Below are 15,404 nucleotides of genomic sequence, written 5' to 3'. Positions count from 1 at the left end.
CGGTGGCCCTCCTTCATCAGTGGGTTCTGTGAGTCGTTCTGTTTTCTCAGCAGATGCCAAACCTCCCGGGTGGAGGCCCAGTTTTGGCTGGTGGGACCAAGGGGGTTGGCTTGTAAGGTGCGTGGTGATGAGGTGGGCAGTCCAGACCGGGCTCAGAGCAGTGGACTGAGCATTCCTAACCCAGGCACGGAAGCTACTCCAACCTAGGCTGAGCCCCGTGGCACTTCATCCTGCTCCAGGAGGCAGAGCAGGAGAGGTGGGAGAAGACAGGACTCGGGGTGAGAGATTTCACAGAGTACCTTTGCTTTTGTCACCGACTCTTATGTAACAGTCAACAGAGTGAAATTCAAAGGTGCTGAAGAAAAAGGGCCACCCTGTTGGGTGTGACGCTGTTGTGCAATCCGCACTTTTGAAAACTTTCCATAGATGTGAGCTCCCCCAGGGTGAGAAAGATCATCTTGTTCATTGGTAACCTCAGCTCTTAGCATCCTTCCTGACTTAGTGTTTCTGACTGTGATGTTTGTGCAGATCATGGCAGCTGAGCAACAGAAAACTGAGGGTTGTTTTTTTTTTAAGGAAAGATGTTTCTCATTACATCTTTGATCTTAAGGTAGGCAGCCCGTATCATTTCAGGGTTCATTCCTAGGTAACGAGCTATTTGATTTTTCACGTCATTCGATTCTCAGTGAAGGAAATTGTGTCTGAGCCTGGAGTCTAATTAATCTGGTGTATTTGATGTTTCAGTGAGTCTCATAACAACACAGGGTATAATCGTTGTTATATTGATCATAACCCCAGTTTCACAGACAAGGATGCTGAGAACCAAGAAAAGTTAATGACTTGCCCGAGGTCACACGGCCACTAACTTGTGCAGCTCGTATTTCCCCTGCCTCCAGACCTCTGTCCTTTCCCTACACCAGGCTGCATCCCTGTTTCCATCAGGGTTGCTTTTCTCAGACCACATTTGCTTGCCATGGTGGTTTTATTAAGCTCAAAATGTTCCCAACATATAGCTTTCTTAGGGGACCTCTTTTTAGGTGAAAGGGCCACAGTGAACACTTCTCCACTAGCCTGTGGACAAACGGTCCCATAAGCCCCGCTGGCAATGTTTAATTGGTGGGAAATGTCAGTTACCATTTCCTGTGGAGAAAGTGTCAGGACCGACTGCTTCCGTGCCTGAGTCCATCCGCCAGCCGTTCCTCTGACAGCAGGAGACAGAAGCGGGGGCAGAGGAGGTCTGTGGAGGCTCGGGAATCAGGATGGTCACAGATATGTGTGTGAGTTACGTGCTTGGCTGTGCAAAAGCTTGCACAGTAGTTCATTTACTGTCAGTAAATAACAGTAGTTCAATTTGAGGAAGAAAGGTGGTGATCTCCACCCACTGGTGCCAGGAGCGGCAGTGACCTTTGCTGTAGGCCCGCCTTTGCACGTGGGGTTTAGAGCGTGCGTGTTATAAGCCAAAACTGCTGTTTGTTGCTTTTGTTCTCAGTGATCCTTTTTTGAGATGGTAGATAAAAGTCAGTCCTCGACCTGCTGCTTTCCTAGGGAACGCTGTACAGAACTCTTGTGGTTAGAAAGAGCAGCCTCTAGTAAGTGTTATCTAACAAGAGGAGGCTCCACCCAGAAATCTTGCTTTGACGTGTCCTGGCGGCTGGTACACATGAAGTATTACAGGCCTTCCTGAGACTCACGATGTCTGAACGAGAATGACTAAGAGGAATCAAGCGGAAAATAAGGTCTGCACACCATAGGAGGATGCCTTATTGATCGGAACACTCGAGTGGGATTCTCTCGGTTTCGAGCCAGACTGCTGCATTTGCCCACAGCGGAGCACCCCTCTCCTGCTGTGCAGAGCTGTGCGGGGCCTCCCGGCCCCTGCTTCCACAGCAGCAGCTCAGGGCACCGCAGTGATTAGATGAACTCCTCAGTGCAGGTGGCTGGCGTTTTGCATGGAAGCCCAGTCGGACAAGCACTCTTGTCCCTTGACCTCTGATGAACTCGCGTGTATTTGGAAGTCTTGAGGAATTAAGATGAGAGGATGAGTTCAGTGATCCAGAGGTTTTTGCTTCCCTCTCAGAGCAGACCCAGGCACGTTCTTAGTGACAAGGACATCCACAAATGCTGCTGGCGTGTGTCCCCCCCTACCCTGCCCGCCACTGCGTTTTGCTCCAGCGCTCAGAGACAATCAGACAAGCCTAGTGCTCATTGTGAACATATTAATTATGTTCTCTGTTTCCACAGGCTTTTTCAGGAGGGTTTAATCACTGTGAGTTTATTGGCCTATTTTGAAAATGCTTTCCAAGTGGCTGGTGATGCTGTCCCAACACGCCCTCCTCCTGCCCCACGCAGTGTGCCCCAGAGTGCCCCCGTCCTGCAGGGCCGGCCAGGCTGGCGTGGGGAAGGGCTGCTTGGTCCGTGCTGCCTTTTCAGTTATTTCCTTAGAACTATTTTTGGTTAAAACAAAAGAAGTCAGCACTAAAGGACAGATACCAGGGGGTTCCTGGAGTGGAGTGGCTTCCCAGGGCAGATCATTGGGTTTTACAGGTTTCAGTGCAGCAGCACCGAGCCAGCCTTCCCCTCCTGTTTCTCCCTTGGAGTTTTCTGAGTTTCAAGGTCTGAAATGACTTGGTTAAATTCGACTGCCTGGATTCCATGCGCTCAGCGTGGCCTGGAAGGGGGAGGGGTGGACACTGAGACAAGAATAAACAGTTCTGAGCACGAAGCGCTTCACCCACTCCTCCCCTTCCTGGCCCGGGCCCTCCTCCCTTTCTTCTGGAGAGTTAAAGTGGACGGTATCTCTGTTCTGCCCTGACATTCTGCCTCCCACACCCAGGTCTTACTCAGCCTGTGGAAAAGCGGCTGTAATAATCTTTGGTGGCAAGACACTGTGGCCCGGGGCACACAGGGCCATCAGCTGCTGGGTGAACTGTCACTCGGTGAACAAAGGGAGCAGTCCCTGCACCGTCTCAGCCTCAGCTGGGACTCAGCGGAGACCATTCCCATTGTCCAGGGGGAAATGAGGTGGATGATCGGCACATTACAGAGGACAGTGGTTCCTGCTGTAGCTCCCAGAAGATGGAAGTGTTGCGGCAGTGGCCAGATGACCGCGCCTGCCGTCCAGAGAGGGTCTCTTTAAAGAGGGGTCATTCCAGTAGGACTATGTGTTGATTTCAGGGTGTTTAAAGGAGCTTATCAGTGTGATCGGAAGTTTCCATCAGCACTTTTACTACAGAACTGTGGATAAAACTCCTCAAAGGGATTTTCACTGAAATTTCAACCTTGGTTTATTCTCGTGCACACACGTACCTCATTAGTCCTCTAACTTGACACACATATATGTTACGTATAGAGAAGAAAGCCTGATTTGTTTCTCTGCAGGCAAAGGGGAGGAGTGGGGAGCTTCATGCTACTGTAAGATTTCATCTTATATGCGCAGTTCGAAATGTATATTTAACTAAAACTGAATTAGCTTTTCAGTGAGATAATGATCCAGCATTTGAGTATCTGACAGACTTGATGTGAGTTCAGTGTGAAACTTGGTGAAGGGGAGTTTTTTCCTCGTTAATATCTGTCTTAACAGCAGCAGTTTTCCACTTCTACTTACTGTGTCTAGATTACGTCTGCCGGAAAATGCTATGTTCTGCCTGATTTGGTTTCCTTAAGCATTTAAATGGCAGGCGTCTTTAAGATTCTTTAATACAATGTTCTCTAAATTAGAGCATGCTGTCTGAAAATTAATGTCATGTTAATTTGAAAATCACTCTCCCATCATGACCCTAATCTGAATAATCACAGTTTTTGCTTTTCAGACGCCTGCTCCCAGCTTACATGGCGTGTTACTTGTAACTTCTTTTCACCAAACCTGCAAATTGCTTTTTCCAAGGCTCTGTGAAAAGAGTTGAGACCCTGGCCTCGTCCCGTGTCTGCAGCAGACTAGAGGGGGGAAGCCATTTAAACGTATGGAATTTCAGTGTCCTCATTGTACAAGTGGGGGTGTTAGTGTCTTTCCTGCACAGGGCAGTGCTTTCCTGAGGACCTGCTGTGGTGATAGCTGTACTTGCACGCTGACGACATCAGATTCCCAGCCTTGGCCTGCTTTTTTTATTTTACGCCAGTGGTGCGCTTTACCAGTAGGACTTAAGGCTGATTACTGTTTCATTTGTCATGGTTGTTGCAGATAATTTCTAGCGTTTACTGGAAAGAGCACGTGTCTGAAACCAGACAGCCTCAGCTTGTAGGTGGGCTTCCGTGTGTTAGCAAAAAGCGTTTGGACATGTTCACCGGGGGGGGGGGGGTTGGTCTCCTTGTCCATCAGATGCCGGTGGTGTGTCCCTGGCAGGATTATCGTGGGCTTAGGACGAAGGTAAAGTGCTTAATAAAGGCTGTCTTGTGTTCTACCAATTTAGAGGAAACAGGAGGTATGAGAGCAGTGATTCAAATACGTGCAGTTATGGTCTCTCCCTAATTTTCTTTTCAACGCAACTAATGTTAGTGATTATTTATGCCAAAAAGTACTAGCTGTTTACATCTGCATCTGACCTGCTCAGTGATCCGGGGGTGTGGGTTCATCTCGTCCTGGAACAGGGATTTTTAGCCTGCAGTGGTGGTGCGGGCGTCTGTGTAACACATCCAACATTTAACGTCAGGGTGGAGGAGGGGCCCCGTTACAAAGTCTGCAAACCAGAGAATATTTTTACCTGGAAGTTATATCACATGTCTTTTTATGGCTGTGTCACATTTGAAAACTCTTGTTGGAGTAACAGGTAACGTCAGGCATTAAGGCCCTGATAAACTTTCTAGGAGGAAAAGCAATCTCAAAGGTTCCTTCCACAAACAGAGTCCCCAGCATCACTTTGTATTTGTACGTGTACGTATACGGCAGTGATTACCGCTTGCGTTGAACTATTTTTTAATTAGTTACCCAGTGAAATAATTACCTTTTAACTGTATTCAGACACAAGTATAGAGATTAGGCTGTTTCTCCAGGTCAGAGCAGATTCATGGATGGGACCCTAGTGAAACTTGGCCTTGATGCTGCAGATTCAGGAGTGACTCTCTACTCTTTATCAGGAGAATGGCCCGTACGGGCCTGTTGGAAAGCTTCTGGGCTGTGGCTGGTCCCCTCCAGGGTGGCCACGCTCCCCTCCTGCAGTATCAATGCCTCAGTGCCGGGGTCGGGCGTCCTGAACAACCTCTCTGCTGCAGGTTGGCAAAGACCTTCCTGTAATAGCTGTGTTCTGCAGGCCCCAGAAGAGCCCTGCCTGTCCGGCTGACCCACTTCTGTGCTGGGCCCAGTAACTCCCAGTCCCAGCAAGTTTTCCTACGAGGAACTAGATTTATAGGAAGAGATCTCCAGAGAGGGGGAGAGAAAAGAAAAAGAAATGAAACTTGCTTCTACTTCACAACATTTTCAACACTAGAATTTACCTTTCTTAGGATGCCTTAGAATGTCTTATTTTTAATGAGGTTATCATCACTGGTTCCGAAATTCTGTAAGAACACTTAGCAGACGAGAAGAAAAACATTTTATTTGTTTGATCCCTGCGAGGCTGGGAACGCCTTCCTCCCTGACAGCCCTTCTCCTTGGGCGTCCCCTGAAATAGACTCCATTTGGAGTCACGGTCAGCGGAGCAGGTGGTCCTCTTGGCCGGGTGGAGTGGGCGGAGTGGGAGAACGTACGGGCTAGATTCAGGGAAACGAGATGCCACGTCTGTGTGCTTCCCGAGACGGGTGATTGCTGCACGTGGTGGGGTGGGCGGGACAGTCGTCTTCACCCCGTGAGTGCCGGTCTCTGTTTTTCCACGAGGATTCGCAACTCGCTTAATAGCCTCTGGGACGTAATCTCACCCAGGATAAAATACTCTTCGGGAGATTTCTCTCTCATCGGTTTCTCATCTGTGAGGCGCTGATGTTGGGAAACTCTTGTTCTTCATTGTAAGTAAATCCCTGGTTTTATGATTAAATGCAGGTGGCCTCCCTGGCCTTCTGAGACGGCCTGCACTCCGTCTGTGGAGCGCTCATCTCTCTGAATAAATCTACCTTAACTCAGGGGAAAAAAAGGAATAAATGCAGGATTAGTGGGAGTGGTGAGGCTCCAGGGAGAAAGCGAGTAGCAGGAGAGCTGGCAAGCTAGGGAGCCCACGTCCAGGGAGGCTTCCCCTGGGCTGCAGTGTCCGTTGTGCAGAGCAAATGGGAATGACCGAGGGTGTCCTGGTCTGGAGGTGCAGGCTATCTATGATGAAAGGAATCGAGAAAACTCCTAGAATGCATTTCTTAGTCTCCCACCTTCCAGGCTGCTCCTCCTGGAAGTCGTTGTCATGGAATTTGCATCTCGCCTGCTGCAGCCCTGTCTATGGGTTTGGGAAGGATTCCTCACGATTGGACTACAAGACTGGAACAAAGCAGAGGGCGGCTATGCCCAGCTTGCGTTGTATTTATGATTTCGTCTTTCCAGGTGTTGACCGATGTTCCCATGTGTTCATTCCACAAATACTGGTTGAGGCCTTGTGTGGCTGACACTGCTCTAGACACGGGGGGTGCAGAGGGGAGCTGACTCTCGAGGTGTCTGCCCTCCTGGGGCTCACCTTTCCGCGAGGGCGAGGGCGACAGACGCTGAGTAGGAAGAAACAGATTATATTCAACAGTGATTAGGGGTGGGAAGGAAATAGGGCAGGCCCGGGACTAGAGACCGTGGGGCTGGGGGTGTCGGGGAAGGTGGTGTGTGCCTTCCAAATGATGTGACCATGAGCTCTGCCAAGAGCTGGCTGGGGAGGGGCGTTTTAAGGAGAAGGCAGCACAGGGGACCCTGTGGGGCCAGCGGGGGAGAGGGAGGGAGGGGCCCTGGGGGACTTAGAAGAATTTCCTCTGTGTGATGGGAAGCCCCCTGGAGGGTCTGAGCTGGGGCAGGTGGTCTGCGTTACATGCTGAGAGGATGACTCTGGGTGGAGAATGGACGACAGAGGATGAGATGCTGGAGGGGACACCGGGAGCCCAGGTGCTGGGCCTACCTGTGTGCGAGCCGCTCCCGTGAGAGGCGTGGAGGCTGACGGGCGCCGTGGTGTGGAGCCGCTGGGAAGACAGCCCTGCAGGTTGTTTTGTTTTTGTTTTAATTGGAGTATAGTTGATTTACAATCTTGTGTTTCTGGTGTTCAGCATAGTGATTCAGTTAAACATACATATATATCTATTCCTTTCCCTAGTACTTTCCATTATAGGTCATTCCAAGCTATTAAAGGTTGTTCCCTGTGCTCTCCAGTGGGGCCTTGTTGTTTATTTCACATATAGTAGTTTGTATCTGTGCATCCCAAACTCCTAATTTTTCCTTCCCCCACCCCTTTCCTGTTTGGTAACCATAAGTTTGTTTCCTATGTGAGTCTGTTCCTGTTTTGTAAACAAGTTCACTAGCGTCATTTTTTCAGATTCTATTTTGATGTTGAGCTGATGGCACTGCGTTGACTGTGGGATGGGAGGGAGGGAGGGGGCCAGGAATAACCCTGGGTTTTCTCCTGTACCCGGAGTGTCTTCACGTCAGTGCCAGCCTAGAATGGAGATGGGGAGTGCAGGACAGGCAAATGAAAAACCAAACCCGAGTGTATTTGAAACAGCACACAAGGCTTTACCCTTACAGCCCTGAGTCCCATGGTCAGTGCTGAGGTTGTGTTGCGGGACGGGATTTCAGGGACGTTTGCAGGTGTGCGGTAATGCTGGGGCAGCGCACAGTTATGGGTCCACTAAGGTTTATGTTCTTTGAAGGCGACATGTGTCTGACTCACCTTCCTGCCCAGACTGTCTTAGAGATACAGCTTTAGGCCCGTGTTTGGTTTGAATCTAAAGGCTGAGTTACTGCAGAGATGACTGCATTTATGATTATGCTTCTGTAAGGAAATGTCGGGGGTGGAGTGACTGCTGAGAAGCTGTGATGAATGATCCAGGCTAGTTCTTGGCTTCTGCCCCTTGCGATTTGAGCAGACGTTGGGTGATGCTGTCTTGTGCAGGGTCACACAGGTGTGGCTGGACACCGGCAAGTAGCCGGCGGGTGGTGGACGGTGGTGCGGGCAGGGGTGGATGGGATGAAGGTGGGTCCTTGATGATGCACTTGGCTTCTAAGTCTGCCCTGTCTGGCTTGTGTAGGACGAGTTGGATGAACTCCGTGCTGAGATGGAGGAGATGAGGGACAGTTACTTAGAGGAAGACGTTTACCAGCTGCAGGAACTCCGGCGGGAGCTGGACCGCGCCAACAAGAACTGCCGGATCCTGCAGTACCGCCTCAGGAAGGCCGAGCAGAAGAGCCTGAAGGTGGCTGAGACCGGGCAGGTGGACGGCGAGCTCGTCCGCAGCCTGGAGCAGGACTTAAAGGTGGGTGAGCCGGCGGGATGGGACCTGCCCCCCGGAAGGGACTGCAGGGGGCAGGATATGGACCTGAAATGTCACCCTCAGAACCCACTTCCGCGCGGTCTCGGTGTTCGGTCAGTGCCGTCAGTGTCTCTCTCAGCAGATTTCAGCTTAAATGTTCTTCGCTCGGTGATTGGTCTTATAGGGCGTGTAGGGTCATGTGGCTTTGATGGACCGAGATTTAAACCCATCATAGGAACTGGAATCTTAACCCCCCTCCAAAAAAGGAAGAAAAGAAATCATAGTAATGGATCTACAATTAAAGGAAAAAAAAAAAACAACACCTGCCCATTGTGTATAAATTGTATAGGAACTCCTCCTAAAGATCGGAAATGTTTTAAAATTGAATTATCAGTTCAATCGTAGTCAAAGACCACTTTTAAAAATTGACCATAATCACTTGGCATTTTTTGTTGTTGTTGCTTTTTAAGTTTCTAGAACGCGGAAAACTTGAAATTCCCGTCATCCAAGTTAAGGCTTGTAGTGGTGATCTAACCGAAGGAGATACGGGGCGTAACTAGCTGCCTGCGGGGTCTCTCAGAACCACTGGCGGGTGTGGGGAGGAGGTGAAAACATCCCAGACTTTACCCCGGTTGTTCTGTCCCCAACAGCTCCTCTCGTGCCCCCATTATCCAGTCGTTTATCTTGCGATGACTTATGCATCGTGTCCCCTTATCACGCGCGTCCCTGTGAAATCTCATGCAGCCGCTCACTGTAACAGGAAAGGGATCTTTGTAACAGATCTGTAAGCCACTAACCACACGTCATTCACTGTGACGTAAAGGTGATTTATATTTCTCTTACAAAATCTCCCTCTTCACTTTTAGAAAGTGAAAATGTGTAACTGCTTTTAACATTCAAATATTGTACCTCAGTAAGCAGCTTAAAACTTGACTCCATCTAGTGCATCCAGAATTACTGTATTTGCTTTTTTTAGCAAGTAGCTTTAGTATTATTTTAGGGAAGAGAAATGCTTGTTTGATGATGATGACAGTGAGTTTAATGTATCCTTGGAAGCGTGCGTGCCTGGGCAGAGTTGGCATTCTTAGTGAGAGTCTGTGAGGAGGGCTGTGCAAAGCGGCCTTTTAGCCCAGGTGACAGTCCTGTTCCCCCTGACTGTGGACTTCATGCTTTAGACGAGGCCTGCTGACAGTGCCAGGGCCTTTGCTCTTTGGTGTAACACAGTGTTCCTTAATGCGCCGCCTCTGAAGTTTGGAAGCACCCTTAGCCCATCCTGACGACTGTCTCTGTGGGTCCACGCAGGTAGCCAAAGATGTGTCTGTCAGATTGCACCATGAACTTGAGACTGTGGAGGAGAAAAGAGCCAGAGCCGAGGACGAGAATGAGACGCTCCGACAGCAGATGATTGAAGTGGAGATATCCAGGCAGGCCCTCCAGAATGAGCTGGAGAGACTGAAGGAGGTAACCCAGCGTCGTCTGTGGACGTGTCCCTGGGGTTGGGTCGTGAGGAACTCGCGACTCCATGTTTCCAGTTCTTGTCGTGGTCTGAGGCAGGGGTCGGCCAGCTGTGGTTTGTGCAGCCCGAGAACTAAGAATGGTTTTTACAATTTTTATAGCATTGTTAAAAAAAAAAAACAAAAACCTAAAAGTAAACCTAAAAAAGCAAAGATGCCAACGTGACTTGCAAAGCCTGAAATATTTGCTGTCTGGCCCTTTGCAGAAAAGGCTTGTTGGACCCTGGGCTAAAGCTGTTTTTTATCATTTCCATTCAGAGGAGCTAGCCGTTAATTTCCTTTATGGGTCCAAACGGGGTATGTTATTACTAAAATACTAAAGTAGGCAGTTGGTTTTTTTTTCCTCGAGAGCCTCTCTTGCAATGAGCTGGAAAATACGCCGTCCTTGCCCATTATCTGTGTAAACAGACGATGTGTGTGCGCAGCCTCTGTCTGTTACCCGGCCAGTGTGATTTAAATACAGATTTCTTTTAAATTTCAGGGAGTGAATGTGTTCTCGCAGAGGGGTCCAGGCCATGAATATGTATCTTTGTTCATTTGCAGCAGTAATGCAAATCCTGTTTTGCGGGGCTCCCATGATAAGATTAAAGCTGAGTGTTTCTTGGAGAACATCCTGCATGTTGATGAAGTTAAAAACTGGTGGTGAGGGCTTCAAGACGGCGGCTCAAGCCAGCGTCCTCGCCGCCAACAGCCCCACTTAGCGTGTCAGCTTCCTGGTCTGCCCGCCCTCCACCAGCAACTCACTGGGGGGCCGGACGTGAATGTGAGCAGGCCCTGCCCTCCGGGTGTGTGCGTCCCCGTCGGCGCAAGTCAGCAGCAGAGCCAGTCAGTCACAGCCCAGGCACTGCTGCCGCCCCGCCTGCGACCTCCCTGCCAGCCGCCCTCTACGTGGGGTAGATTCCGCGTGTTGTCACCACTTCTCTGAAGAGGCGTGTGTTTCGTTCCTTGGTCCCTCGTCAGCGCCCCCTCCCTGCTTCCTGAGTGCCCCCGTGGGACCGCCTTCACCGTGGGGACACCTAGAGCAGTGCCCGGTGCTCCGGGGTCCCCGGGGACGCGCCGGGCGAGGGAGGGATGGAGGTGAGGGTGCGGGGCCGCGGCGGGCTTCTCTGAGGGGGAGGGCCATCCTGAGAGCGCTGTCGCTGTGGGCAGCCCTGCCCGGCTGGGGGCCTCGCACCTCTCCGCGTGAGGCTGAGTAATTCATGCCCCCGTTTCCTTCGGCCTGAGTTTTCTGGAAGGCCTGCTGTCATGAGATTTTCCCTCAGTTTCCAGTTGGAACCTCACCTTGAGGGTATGGGAAACAACCTGGAAGTCTGTTTTGTAAATTCTACGTGTGCGTACGTGTAAAGATGCAGATCACACACCTAAGTGAATGCCTGTGTGGAGAGCAAACAGAGACCCTTGCACATTTAGATGGATTTGTGAAGGACTTGGCATCAGGTCAGGAACAGCTCTCTGGGGAGAGAGTGGTCACTGAGGTTGGAGGCAGGGACCCCGAGAGCGGTGAGGTGGGTTACGAGGGGGGGGGGCGGTCGGCCCCTCCTTTTCTCTAGGGGTTAAAATGACTCACGAGGCTGGCTCCTCTGGGACCCAGGAATGGTATTTGACCTCTGGAGCTGCAGTCAGACCGGTGGGGCTGCGTGTGTACACCAGGCGTCTTGGTGCTCAGAAGGCTGAGGAATCTGGACACTGGTGGACTGTGCTGGAAGTGGAGAGTGGAGAAGCGAGCCGCCCACGGTTCAGAGGTGGCCGGTGGGGATGCTTATCAGAAAATGCCGGCTGGGGTCTCTGAGAATGGGTTCTCTTTACCGAAGCCAGGACAGAGTCCGCTGAGGGGGGCTGCTGGAGAGCCGGGATGGTCTTTCCTCCGTCCTGAGCCTTGTTCACCTTGGGAGTTTGGCAGCTGCACAAAGCACCACTTTCTGGGAAAGGCGGGGACAGTCGTGCCCCATGTGTGTCCCCAGGGCAGGTGCGGTTGCAGGTGCGTGTGTGCCCTCAGCCTCGGGGGACAGAAAGGGCTCTGTGCTGTCGCTCCAGCATTTCCTAGCCTGCCGGCTGTTTCCCGCTCCCTGGTGCCCTTCTCCAAGGTGGGTTTCATCAAACTCAGTCTGTCCAGGAACAGACTGGTCACCGTCGTCCCCACCTGCACCTGTGTTAATGGTGCCACCGTCCTTCTAGACCCCCAGGCTCAGGCGATGGCAGGGACCCTTGCCACTCTTGCCCTGCCCCTTAACTGCCTCCTGTCCACCTTCACTGTCTTAGAAATTGTCCTTCTCACCAGTATGTGCGGCGACATGGATGAACCTCGAAAATGTACCAAGTGGAAGAAGCCAGGCATTGTGTGAGTCCATTTATAGGAACTGTTCAGACAGGTCAATCCATAAACACAGGAAACGGACGAGTGGATTCCAGCGTGGGGAGGGGGGGAGACCGCCTGCGGTCCCCTGCTGGGGGACGACGTTTGGAACTCCACGGAGGTGGTGGTTGCGTGATGTGAATGTGCTCAGTGCCACTGAATCATGCACCTGAAAATGGCTCATTTTAACGTCCAGTCACATATTTTACTGTCCTGTCCATCCTTTCACCTGTCTCCTCTCAGATGAGCGTCTGAGGGCTGACTGCCGTCACCACGTTAGGCGTGCACTGCTTCTAGCCGCTCCCTTTTCTGTTTTAGCTTCCGAAGCTGAGTGTCCCTCTGCTGAAACAAACTGCCTCGCACTCTCGCGTGGCACCGCTCCATCCCTGCGTCCCGACTGGGCGCCCCCCCCCCCACGGCAATAAGCCCTCGGTGGGGTGCAGGGCAGTGGGAGGGATGAGATGAGACTGTGCCCTCTGGTCCTCTTGGATGAACGGAGGTGTGTCGTGGAAACGTCACCTCCTCCGGCGATAGCTGAGGGTTAGGGAGGGCTGGCAGGCTCCCCCCGGAGCTGTCCCTCCTGGGAGCCAGCTGGCCTGCTCCCGGGGCCTCCTCGTGCCTGTCTGTGCACGCAGACCCCCATTTAGCCCTTCACCTGGGCAAAGCTTAACATTTTTTTTTTGCCCTTTTTTGGGAAGTATATTTCTAGTACTGTCTGTGGTAGAATATCTCAAAAGGCTGGAAATGGTTAACTTGAGTTTCACCTTCTTAAAGATTGCCCAAGCGCTTTCCCTCAGGAGTATTTCATTCCACCAGAAAGTCTGCTCAACACAAAAATAACTAGCCAAGTTCGCTGGCACTCGCAAGGACGGACATGTTCTAGATCCCTCCGGGGAACCAGGGTGGGTGCACGGAGCCACGGGGGACCAGCTGGCTGTCAGCTGGCCCTTGTGGGACACCTTCCAGCACCATTCAGGATGCAATGCTGATTCTCTGGGTTTGGTTCTGACTTCTTTTGGGCCGAGCAAAGGGTCAGGTTTTGTAAATATTTCTTGAGTGCTTGAGAGGAATATACATGCTCCAATTTTGGAGTAAAGACTTTATATCCATTAGATTGAAGACTTTCAAGCTTGAACTATAACCCATAGCAGGAAGTAGGTTTTATATCGTCACTCAATATACAAATGTGAAGGTTTCACAAAATAATGCTTATCTTTGCCATATCAGGTGCATTCTGATGTTTTCAAGTCTATTCTGTTCTGGGTTTTTTGATGGTGGTTATAAGTTTGATTAGTGCATTAGTGGATTGCCACAATTTGGAAAAAATGTATTGGATCGTTTGTTCATTGTGGTGTTCAACTTTTCTATATCCTTTATAGTTTTGCCTGCTAAATGTGCCTAGTTAGGGTAAAGATAGATTAAAATCTCCCCATTATAATTTTGCATTTAAATTTTCTTCTTGTAACCTGTCAAACTTTATAGAGTTTGAATATGACTGCACAAAGATTTAGAACTATTTTTGTGGTGAATTGTTTCCTTTATCATTTGACAATGACCTCTTCGTCCTAATCTGGCTTTTTTGCTGTAGAGCCTACGTTGTCTACTTTTATCATCTACGTCGAATTTCTCTTAGTGTTTACCTGAGATTGCGTTTTTTTGTGATTCTGTTTGTTTTTCTACGCAGACCTGCTTTCATCTACTGGTCCTGATTTGGGGGTGGGAGGGCGTTTAGCTGGAGAACAGGAAGGGAAGAGATAGAGTATCCTGCATGACAGCCCAGTGATGGGCCCGCTGACTTAATAATGAGGTGGCAGGATGGGACGAGAGAGCAGGACGAATCGGGGGTGTCTGCTTAAGTCATTTTCCCAAATGCTGCGACACGAGAAGAGTCCAGGGTGGGGGTGTGTGTGTGCATGTGTGTGTGCACGTGTGTGTGCACGTGTGTGCATGTGGTGTCTGCACGGAGATCTGGAGGGAAACAGCCTCTGTGTCCTGCCCGCACCCTGAGGGCGGGGATGCGATTGGACTGGAGCCGCGTCAACCAAGGGGACAAAGACCAGGCCAGGAGATAAGCATTCAGAGCCCGTGGGGTTGGCGGGGATACGGGTCGGGGCAGGGCAGCCACCGCAGGAAGACTTGGCAGGGTAGTTTGAACGCTTCTGCTCTAAATGGCACGGTTTTGGTGTCTGGGAAGAAAGGGGGCATGTGTTCAGTTAAACAACCGTAAGTAGCGCTAATGGGGGATTCACTGTTGCTGGAAGGGACGCGGTCGCTCTGGTCCCCGGCACCTGCCCCTGAGCCGTTCCTTGTCAAAATCAAGATGGAGTCACAGCGAGGTTTCCACGAGGCTAGGAAAGGGGTGGTGGCCCCCCACCACGTGCCTCTGACCCAGCACCCTCCCCCCCATCCTTGGGACCTCAGCCCGAGCCCCGCCTCCTCCTCCGCTGCGGCCCCGGGAGGAGGCGGCCTCAGGCTGCCGGGTGGCACTGGAGGGGGCTCCGTGCAGACGCCTGAGTGGGGCCCCACCAGGGAGGACACTGGGAAACGATGGGCTCCCCAGGAAGGGCATCTGCATCTTGCTTTGACCCACTGATGCTTCTCTATAAAACTTCTCCTCTTAGAAGCATTTATTAAGCTGCGTCTTTCATCTCTACTGAGAAAATTATAGGAAGGAGGGCAGAACTTACTTTGAAGAGAGTGGCCCAGCCCTCCCAGCCTGCCTCACCCTGCTCCCTTAGACGGCACCAAGATTCCCACCTCTGCCGACTGAGATGCCGCCTGCTCGTTAAGGTCCTCCCAGAAATGCCACCTCCTCCTTGAAGCCTTCCCAGCACCTGTTTCTGAACTCTTCCATGAGGCACTGATAGATTCTCATGCAGTTGTGAGAAACAGTAGAGAAAGGTCCCGTGTGCCCTTCAGCCAGTTTCCCCAAGTTTACAAGGTACCATCTTATAAAACCAGTGTGATCTCACAACTAGATCGCACCGATTCAGCTGAGCTGTAGGTCGGTTTTGTCACGAGGGTCCCCGACGTGGACCTTTTATGGTCACGCCCACTTCCCTCCCCCCAGCACCTGCTGCTGTGGTCTCTGTTTCCACCATCTTGTCATTTCAAGAGTCTGACCTAAATGAAGGCATGCAGCGGGTACCGGTGGGGTGCTGGCTTTTTTCACTCGGCATCATTCC

General features: G+C 51.1%; 1 protein-coding gene across 5 annotated transcripts in view; it reads left to right on the top strand.

The window, feature by feature from the left end:
* Positions 1-15,404, top strand: part of MTCL1 (microtubule crosslinking factor 1) — a 95,603-nt gene that overhangs the window by 2,394 nt on the left and 77,805 nt on the right. For all 5 annotated transcript variants that reach the window (XM_074352446.1, XM_074352444.1, XM_074352447.1 and 2 more), the window contains exons 2-3: positions 8,131-8,355; positions 9,655-9,813. In XM_074352446.1, coding sequence (XP_074208547.1) covers positions 8,131-8,355; positions 9,655-9,813 — 384 coding nt within the window. The remainder of the gene's footprint in view (positions 1-8,130; positions 8,356-9,654; positions 9,814-15,404) is intronic.

The sequence above is a fragment of the Camelus bactrianus genome, chromosome 24 (genome assembly GCF_048773025.1).
Source record: "Camelus bactrianus isolate YW-2024 breed Bactrian camel chromosome 24, ASM4877302v1, whole genome shotgun sequence".
Classification (NCBI taxonomy): Eukaryota; Metazoa; Chordata; class Mammalia; order Artiodactyla; family Camelidae; genus Camelus; species Camelus bactrianus.
This window is presented reverse-complemented; position numbering and strand designations above follow the sequence as displayed.